This window comes from Panulirus ornatus, chromosome 14 (genome assembly GCF_036320965.1).
Source record: "Panulirus ornatus isolate Po-2019 chromosome 14, ASM3632096v1, whole genome shotgun sequence".
NCBI classification, from domain to species: domain Eukaryota; kingdom Metazoa; phylum Arthropoda; class Malacostraca; order Decapoda; family Palinuridae; genus Panulirus; species Panulirus ornatus.
The window spans coordinates 6,799,801-6,809,800 of NC_092237.1; the positions used below are offsets into that span (position 1 = coordinate 6,799,801).

Here is a 10,000-nt window from a genome sequence, read left to right on the forward strand (position 1 = left end):
GATAGATAGATAGCTATACATAAATATATCTAAATCAAAGGCCCATTCTAATGATGACGAAACTAAATTCATAAGTCAATCTCAAGTCTTGAGTCATTAACACTACGAGTCTGACACAGACAATGTACACCTCATAAAGTCTGTGAAAGAGAAAAACTGTACAGACGAAGATATACAGAGAATACCTTCTTCAACCTAGAGCAGCTGTGGGGGATGAAAGATTTCTTTATTTCCGCCTCCAGAGAGAGAGAGAGAGAGAGAGAGAGAGAGAGAGAGAGAGAGAGAGAGAGAGAGAGAGAGAGAGAGAGAGGAGGGGGGAAGAATAAAAGAAAATGAATCATCCCCCCCGCCATCCTTTTCACCACAGGATCTTAAAAAGGAAAAATTCCATCGTAGTTTTGCACCAGTTGGCTGGCGTGGTGCACACACGAGTCTTCACCACACGACTCGTACGTCTCCTTGCAGATGGCGTGGCCTTACTCTCTCTCTTAACATACTGTTGCTCCACGACGGAGTGTGTGTGTGTGTGTGTGTGTGTGTGTGTGTGTGTGTGTGTGTTTGTGTGTGTGTGGGTCCTGAAGGCTACGTCACAACTAAACAACCATTTCAACTTGAACCTTTTTTTTCTCCTCTCTCTCTCTCTCTCTCTCTCTCTCTCTCTCTCTCTCTCTCTCTCTCTCTCTCTCTCTCTCATTACTTTTAAACGGTTTCCAAAGTTACTGGAGTTAATCATCCCCCCTTCCCTTCCCTCCTCCCCACCAGTGGTCGTTCACTCTTACGAGTTAGGACACTTTAAGGAGACTTGCTGTCACCGTAAAAGCGAGAACAGTTTGTTGAGAGTTTGCAGAAAACGTCTTTAAGAGTCTCGTGTGGGGGGGGGGGGGTTCCGGGGAGGAGGGGAAGGAGGAGGGGAAGGGTGGGAGTGTGTGTGACTCTTCTTCCACCAAGGACCCACGTCACACCCGGGGGGCGCCATCACGAGGGAGGGAGGAGGAGGTTGAGGAGGAGGTGTTGGATGACGGCAGTTCTCAGGTCCGCTCCTAACCAGAAGCGTTTGTGTGCGCGCCCGCCCGCCCCGCGCGCCCCTTACAGCTGCAGGGTATGAGAGAATAGGAGGGGCGTATTGGGGGTGGGGAAGGAGGGGGAGGTTTTCATGGGAATGCGAGCAGAACCAAGGCTACCAAGACCGCTGTCTTCGGTTCAGTCCCTCCTGGTGGAAGGAGGGATTAAGGAACAGAGGGTTGAGCACGAGGGACCATCACTCCCGAGACTCCCACAGCCCCAAGGGCCGCACCTATCTGCCGAAGGACCATACCGTCGTGGTGTTCAAGGGTCGCACTGTCGCTCTCAAGGGCCGTACCGTCGTGATCAAGGGTCGTGCCGTCGTGTTCAAGGGTCGTGCCGTCGTGTTCAAGGGTCGTACCGTCGTGTTCAAGGGTCGTGCCGCACCGTCGTGTTCAAGGGTCGCACTGTCGCTCTCAAGGGCCGTACCGTCGTGTTCAAGGACCGTACCGTCGTGATCAAGGGTCGTATCGTCGTGGTGACGACCGCACCGTCGTGTTCAAGGACCGTACCGTCGTGTTGAAGGGTCGTACCATCGTGTTGAAGGGTCGCACCGTCGTGTTCAAGGGCCGTGCCGTGCCGTACCGTCGTGCGGGGGAAGTCAAACCCCTCGCCTTGATTAACGAAGCCTGCGCATCACTCACCCACCTAACCATTTCTGCTGCGCTCGCCTGAAGAAAAACGAGAAATACGCGATGATCCAACGCACCAGGAGGGACGACCCGACAGCTCCCTCCCCACGTCAACAGCTCCTCTGGTGACGGTGTTCCCGGCTTGGATCCAGCGATGCCCTTTGCCTCGTCCGAACTACCACACCAGAGGCAATGAAAGTCGTCCACACTCCCTCAATAAAGCCATTCACGCCCATCTCGGCAGCGTTGGTCGAGGTGGTGGTGTTGTATGTGTATGTGGTGGAGAGGGTCGTCACATTCTGCGTAGGACGTCATTCGCTGCTGTCGTAAGAGAGCCGGTGGATCTACAGAGACTACCCCGCTGTCGACGGAATGGTATCTTGTCATCTATTACGAAGGATGCGGGTGCTGCTGCCCTCTTACATGCTGTTAAGATTCTGTCTTCCCTAAACTGTTAGAAAGTCTCTGTCTTCTGTTCCATTTCCAACCATCCCTTTCCTCTGACCCATCTCTCTTCTCCCTCCCCCTCTAATCACCCCATTAAAACATCTCCAATCAGGTGACACACTGACTGAATGCAACAGTCAACAAGTAATGTGAGGTCAAACTGCCTCCCCCGCCCAGCCGCTCCCCCTTATGTTGACTATAACGCCAGGTTGGGAAGCCGAGCGGACCTGAAGACGTCAGAAATTAAGGAGAACATTACCGCAGGAGTGGAGGAGCCTGGGGCTGGGGAGTGGGTCTTGACAGCAGCAGATGCTTTGGAAATGATGAAAGAATAGACCTGAGTTGCCTCCAGCCACGTCAGGGTGGGGGTGGGTGCGGGTTCAGTGGGTCTGCTGCCTGGCGAATGGTGGTGATGGTGGAGACACGAGTTGGATCTGGTGGAGGGGACAGTGGGTCTGCTGGTGTTGGTGGAGAGGACAAAGTGGGTCTGGTGGTGGTGGTGGTACGACGGGAGGGGACACAAGTAATAGTAATCCTGGGCGTCCTGGGACTTACACAGACCAAGACAGCCATAACACAGGAGGAACCGAACACACACACACACACAGAGAGAGAGAGAGAGAGAGAGAGAGAGAGAGAGAGAGAGAGAGAGAGAGAGAGAGAGAGAGAGAGAGAGAGGAAAGAGAAGGTCGCGTAGTAGTGAGGTGAGGGGAAACCGACATAAATGAGGCATGACGGGGAAACGAGGGCGGCATGAGGGAGAATAAGGACGCATGAAAGAAAATGAGGAGGAGGAGGAGGAGGAGGAGGAGGAGGCCGCCGTGAAGAATGAAGCGGGAGGGAAGGGAGGGAGGGTTTTAGAGAGAAGGGTCATATGTGAGGAAGAAAGGTGGACAAGATGGAGGATCGTGTCTGAGGGACGACACACCAAAACATCCCATATCCATACGAGCGTCGGGGAAGCAAGACAGACGATCTAGACAACGATATATTGGACCATGTCACATATAGCCAAATGGTGGATAAGATCCTAATGACGCAGAGGATCGGAGTGTGTGTCTCTCTGCCCGGGCCTGAGCTCAGTGTTAACGGAGAGGAAATCAAAGGCCATCGGATAATCATTGTACACACACACACACACACACACACACACACACTTAGCCCAAGACGAGGACCTGGATGTTTTCCATCGAGATGAACACCAATTACTTGAAAGCCAAGGTTGGGAGAAGATAAAAACAACAATAACAACAACTATATCTCTGCAATAAGTAACCTAAACCCCCTTCCCCCCTACTGCAGCGGGTGTCCCCGAGAGCCTGGGTGAGAGTAATAAAGGTACTAAAGAAGAAGACAAGAACGAAACAAACAAAAAAGAGGGGGACATAATTGAAGTGGGTCGCGCAGTGTTGGGATCGGCGTAAAAATGCTGGGATGGTAGCGTGTGTGTGTGTGTGTGTGTGTGTGTGTGTGTGTGTGTGTGTGTGTGTGTGTGTGTGTGTGTGTGTGTGCGCGCTGCCACACATCACAGCGCCAGACCGTGACGGTAATGGCGGACATAAAGGCAGAACCACATCAGAGGAAAGAGGCCAGTGAAGCTCCCACCTCCTCACCCATCACCTCCCCTCACCCATCACCTCCCCTCACCCATCACCTCACCTCCCATCCCCTCACCCATCCCCTCACCAGCCACCATTCCCTCACACACCCACCCACCCACCCTCCCTCCCTCCTCTCCGTCAGAAGACGGCGAGACCACCGCCTCCGTCAGCAGACCACCGCCTCCGTCAGCAGACCACCGCCTCCGTCAGCAGACCACCGCCTCCGTCAGCAGACCACCGCCTCCGTCAGCAGACCATCGCCTCCGTCAGCAGACCATCATCTCCGTCAGCATACTACCTCCGTCAGCAGACCGCCTCCGTCAGCAGACCACCACCGCCGTCAGCAAACCACCTCCGTCAGCAGACCACCGCCTCCGTCAGCAGACCACCGCCTCCGTTAGACGCCGCAGCGTGAGGATACAGCCACCCAGGTCCCTGGTGTGAGCAGAGACAAGGGCCCGGGACACGACAAGGGGTCCTGTGATCCACACACACACACACACACACACACACACAAGACTACACATGTGATCCATACACACACACACACACACACACACACACACACACACACAAGACCACTACACATGTGATCCACACACACACACACACGACCACTACACATGTGACTACACATGTGATCCACACACACACACACACACACACACACACACAAGAGACTACACATGTGATCCACACACACACACACACACTACACATGTGATCCACACAACATTAATATGACGACGAACACAAAACACGATCAAACATGAAGAATCAGAGGACGAAATCCATCAATAAATATATATATATTATAAAAAAAATAGACACGAATGCACAAAAGACGATAGAACATAATCGCAGTGGGAAAAGAAAAGACTCAAGACTCGCCACAAAAGACGTAACCCAGGCACAACTCCGTCTGCCTCAAGTCCTGCACCACGGCACCGTCAGCGCCTTCGTCAGGACGAATCTCTAGCACACGTATTTAAGACGTTCATGATGGCGTTTATATCCCCTTCTCCATTAAGGCGGCGGCGCTCTGTGTGTGTGTGTGTGTGTGTGTGTGTGTGTGTGTGTGTGTGTGTGTGTGTGTGTGTGTCCTGCAAGAGAGAGAGAGAGAGAGAGAGAGAGAGAGAGAGAGAGAGAGAGAGAGAGAGAGAGAGAGAGAGAGGCTGGGGGGTTGTTGTTGGGTAGAGCACTGTCCTGAGGCCGTGGTGGCAGGTGATGACCGCCTGCCAATCACTGCTCTTGTGGATCTCTCGACCGATTGCCTCCTGACTGACTGGTGTGACTTGGGCCCCCCTGCCTGGCCCAATGCCTCTCTCTCTCTCTCTCTCTCTCTCTCTCTCTCTCTCTCTCTCTCTCTCTCTCTCTCTCCGAGGGCAGAATCCAGTGGGAGGTGCCCGTGGGTGGTAGGTCCTCTCTCTCTCTCTCTCTCTCTCTCTCTCTCTCTCTCTCTCTCTCTCTCTCTCTCTCTCTCTCAATCTCCAGCATCATTGAGATTGATATCGAATCGCTGGCGCAAGGCTGGCTTGGCCATAACTGTGGCCAGTGGCCGGGGTGGGCCCCTGGGACTGTGGCCAGTGGCTCGGGTGGCCTCTGGGAGTGTGGCCAGTGGCTCGGGGTGGACCCTGGGACTGTGGCCAGTGGCTCGGGGTGGCCCCTGGGAGTGTGGCCAGCGGCCAGGTATGGATTAAGATGAAAGTCAAGGTTATAAAGTAGCAGAAGAAGTTCAACATGGCCCGAGTCTGGAAGAGCTCACGAGGGAGCGTGAGTGGTGGCCTTCCATGGCCCGGGTCTGGAAGAGCTCACGAGGGAGCGTGAGTGGTGGCCTTCCATGGCCCGGGTCTGGAAGAGCTCACGAGGGAGAGGGTGCGTGGTGGCCTTCCATGGCCCGGGTCTGGAAGAGCTCACGAGGGAGCGTGAGTGGTGGCCTTCCATGGCCCGGGTCTGGAAGAGCTCACGAGGGAGAGGGTGGGTGATGGCCTTCCATGGCCCGGGTCTGGAAGAGGAGTTCCAGACCGAGCAGAGAATATCATTTCCAGGATTTTCCATGTGATTGACTCGCGAAATCCGAAGATGGTGGTTGTGGTGGTGGTGGTGGTGGTGGTGGAGGGAGGGGAGAGTGTGCGGAGGAGGAAGTGGAGGAGGAGGAGGGAAGGGGAAGGGGAGTGAGGGGAAGGACTCACGGAGTGGTGGCGAAGGATGATGGGGAAGGAAGGGGGAGAAGGCGTCTTTTGGTAGGGTCGTCCCACTCACCCTCCCCACCTCTGAATCTCCAACACCTCAGTCACCCTATCTCTCTCCAGGCTGGGGGGGCAAGACGAGTGTATAACTCCCCCATTTGCCCCCTTCCCCCTTACAGTGTACAAAACACCCCACCATATCCCCCCTTCCCCCACAGTATGCACCTCCATACCATCTCCCACCCCTTACGTACAATACAGACAGATACTTACACACACACACACACATACATACACATACATACACACACACACACACACACACACACACACACACACACACACACACACACACAGACTATATATATATATATATATATATATATATATATATATATATATATATATATATATATATATATATATATATATATATATCCCTCTACAACTCTTCGCTGTGAATCACTTAGCCTCTTTAACTTCTCTGTAACTGCCAGTTTACTCCTTGTTCCCTCCTCTCTCTCTCTGACCCTCGTATACTCACTTCTTGCGCCCGTAACCCTTTTAATTCCTGGTTGGCTTGTTTGTGTTCCTCTGGTGTCGTCTTAACAAAGCGATGGTAAACTCCAGACTGATCCCGTATACTTTGTTGACAAACACGTTTGTCCTCTGTTTCCATACTTCCCTTCTGTACCTGGGGTTCATGGTGCCCATGTCCCTTCCCCTTCACTGTAAATTTCACAGGCCCCCTTCCCCGGGAAAAACCTGGTCCGTGTGTAGTGAAGTCCATATATTCCAGTTTACGTCTGGTGTCTTATGAACCCAGTTGGTTTACGTCTTCGTGTTGCATCACGTCCCCTCAGTGTGTTACTGGACCACTTGGGACTGACCTCTTGTGTTGAAGATGACGTCTTGATGTTTCGCAATCTGCCTTGCTTCAAGATTAGACCCATATTCCCCTCTGGTTCGTGTTAGCTCTGTGTGTGTGTGTGTGTGTGTGTGTGTGTGTGTGTGTGTGTGTGTGTGTGTGTGTGATCTAGAATTTACTCAAATTCTAGATCACACATTACATGCAGACGCCTCATGTAGAAAACTGGGGATGAGCCGGGATGATCACAGTGTGGGCGCTTCACACGGGGGATTGGCCAAGGTTAACCACCATAGGTTAACCAGCCCAACAGACCATGATGAGGGTGAGTGTTGGCTCTGACACGAGAACACAAGTTGGCGTCTTAAATCAGACCAGACACTTGGGTAGTGTGTCGTGAGCTAACCCTATGTTACCAGCTTTGGTTCACTCTGCCTAACTCGACGGTGGAGTAACTTGCCCACGTCAAGTGCTCAGCCATGCTTTACGCGAAGCAACTTGCCCACGTCAAGTGTTTAGCCACACTTTACGCGGAGCAACTTGCCCACGTCAAGCGTTGACAGTGTGGTTATGGACATACCTTTCCATGAAGCAGTGTGTGTATACACAGTCCGTGTATACAATACCTCTTATGTGTCTTTACTGGAAATTATTACTAATGAAAACGTCACACAATAAAGTTAAGGTCACAGAATAAAGGTAAGGTCACAGAATAAAGGTAAGGTCACAGAATAAAGGTAGGGTCACAGAATAAAGGTAGGGTCACAGAATAAAGGTAAGGTCACAGAATAAAGGTAAGGTCACAGAATAAAGGTAGGGGTCACAGAATAAAGGTAGGGTCACAGAATAAAGGTAAGGTCACAGAATAAAGGTAGGGTCACAGAATAATGGTAAGGTCACATAATAAAGGTAAGGTCACAGAATGAAGAAAGGTCACATAGCAGGGTCAAAGAAGTACACGATGGCACACGACAACTCCACATATAAACGTAACTTTATGAACACACAAAAAAAAAGTTCCACTTCTAAATTAACATTCATTGTTATGGAAAAAGGAGGGGGAGGAGGGGGAGAGGAGGAAAAGGTCCCTCCCTTCCCCCCCATTAAAGGGACGGATCAACTAGAGAGAGAGGGAAGGGAGGGGGAGGAGAGGAGAGAAAGAAAGGTCCCCTCCCACCTCCACCCCTCTCCCATTAAAGGGACGGATCAACTAGAGAGAGAGGGAAGGGAGGAGGAGGAGAGAGAAAGAAAGGTCCCCTCCACCACCTCCACCTCCCCAACCCCTCACCACCACCCATTACAGGCACAGATCACGTGCCTCGCCCAAGAGAGGCTGTGTGACAGCCACCTCTGGCCTTCGCTAAAGGGGGGGGGGGAGGGGAAGGGGAGGAGGGGAGGTTGAAGGGGGAGGAGGTTGAAGGGGGGGGGGGGAGGCACTAACTCCACCCAACAAGCCCTGGCGCTTAAGTACCACTTAACAAGGAAAGTTCAAGCACCAACTCGGTATTATGGTCTCCTGGGGGTACGACTGGGTTCGAATCCCCCTCATCCACCCAGCCACAACCCCTCTCCTCACTCTAAGATCCCAGAAGGGCCTAAGCCCTTATAACATCTCTCTCTCTCTCTCTCTCTCTCTCTCTCTCTCTCTCTCTCTCTCTCTCTCTCTCTCTCTCTCTCTGTATATCTGTCTATCTATCTATATCTATCTGTCTCTCGCAACTCTCTCTCTCTCTCTCTCTCTCTCTCTCTCTCTCTCTCTGTATATCTATCTATCTATATCTATCTGTCTCTCTCGCAACTCTCTCTCTCTCTCTCTCTCTCTCTCTCTCTCTCTCTCTCTCTCTGTATATCTGTCTATCTATCTATATCTATCTGTCTCGCAACACTCTCTCTCTCTCTCTCTCTCTCTCTCTCTCTCTCTCTCTCTCTCTCTCTCTCTCTCCTGATGGTGGAGGAAGGGGATGGAATGGGGGTGAGGAGGTGAGGAGTGGGGGGAGGGGGGTTAAAGGATTCCGGTAACGGTAATCTTGCCTCGATTATCCGGACGGCGAACGCTGGGGGTATCCGGACAACCGGTCCAAGTACCGGGGCATCGAAGCCTCGGTCAACCGCACCTCCCTCCGTGGGCGTCGGTTTAGCGTACGCCAACGCCGCTAGAGAGGCGCATGCGTATCTACGCCCTTCCCCCTTACCCCCTACCCCCCCCTACACACCTACCTCCGCTTTCATAACGTGGAAGGCCAATGAATCACGCGCCAGCGACGATACAATAAAGAAAACGGCAAGTGGGCGTACGCTACTGACTCGGGCGCCGGGGAGGGAGGGAGGAGTGAAGACGGAGTCGGGGGTAAGTTGAGACGTCTTGCTGTAAAGAATGAAGCCGTGTGTGGTGATGTACCGTGCGCTGCTCCCGCCAGTCCCGCGGGGCGTGATCCTCCTTGCTTAGGTTAAAAAAAGGAGAGAGAGAGAGAGAGAGAGAGAGAGAGAGAGAGAGAGAGAGAGAGAGAGAGAGAGAGAGAGAGAGAGGGAGAGAGAGAGAGAGAGAGAAAGAGAGAGAGAGAGAGAGAGAGAGAGAGAGAGAGAGAGAGAGAGAGAGAGAGAGAGAGAGAGAGAGTTGCGAGACAGACAGATAGATGTAGATAGATAGACAGATATACAGAGAGAGAGAGAGAGAGAGAGAGAGAGAGAGAGAGAGAGAGAGAGAGAGAGAGAGAGAGAGAGAGAGAGAGAGAGAGCGTGTGTGTGTGTGTGTGTGTGTGTGTGTGTGTGTGTGTGTGTGTGTGTGTGTGTGTGTGTGTGAGGGAAAAAAAATTACCTGCCTCTCAGGAGACGCTGTTGCTGTTTTTTCTTTCTCTTTTTTTTCCCTCCCTGGACGGTCCAAATGGCGGGGGGGAGCAAAAAATGGGAAAACGGGAAACCGTTCTACTGGGTCTGAAAGAAAATGGACAATGGGCCTGGCCGAGGGTTTTCGGGGCTGGGGTCTGAAGACCCACACCTGTACGTCTCCTTTTCATGGCGGGACGTGGCTGTGGGTCTGGGATACGGACGTGGGAGGTTAAACTATGGCCATGATGAACAGCTAGACTGAGTGTGGGCAGCATGCCACGGCCAGGATTCGAACCCTTCCGTGAATTACGAGCATCGATGCCATCCACAACACATCGGAAGCTCGTACTCTGCATGTGTGTGTGTGTGTGTGTG

At 52.4% G+C, this 10,000-nt stretch overlaps 1 protein-coding gene across 2 annotated transcripts in view; it reads left to right on the forward strand.

The window, feature by feature from the left end:
• The window catches only part of LOC139753238 (uncharacterized), a 126,454-nt gene that overhangs the window by 101,107 nt on the left and 15,347 nt on the right, over window positions 1-10,000 (forward strand). Inside the window, exon 1 of one of the 2 annotated variants that reach the window (XM_071669470.1) lies at window positions 6,415-7,124. The exons of the other annotated variant lie outside the window; for it this stretch is intronic. Within the exon in view, the coding sequence (XP_071525571.1) occupies window positions 7,116-7,124 (9 nt within the window). The 5' untranslated portion in view covers window positions 6,415-7,115. Of the gene's footprint in view, window positions 1-6,414; window positions 7,125-10,000 lie in introns of those variants that run through there. 2 annotated transcript variants of the gene reach the window in all.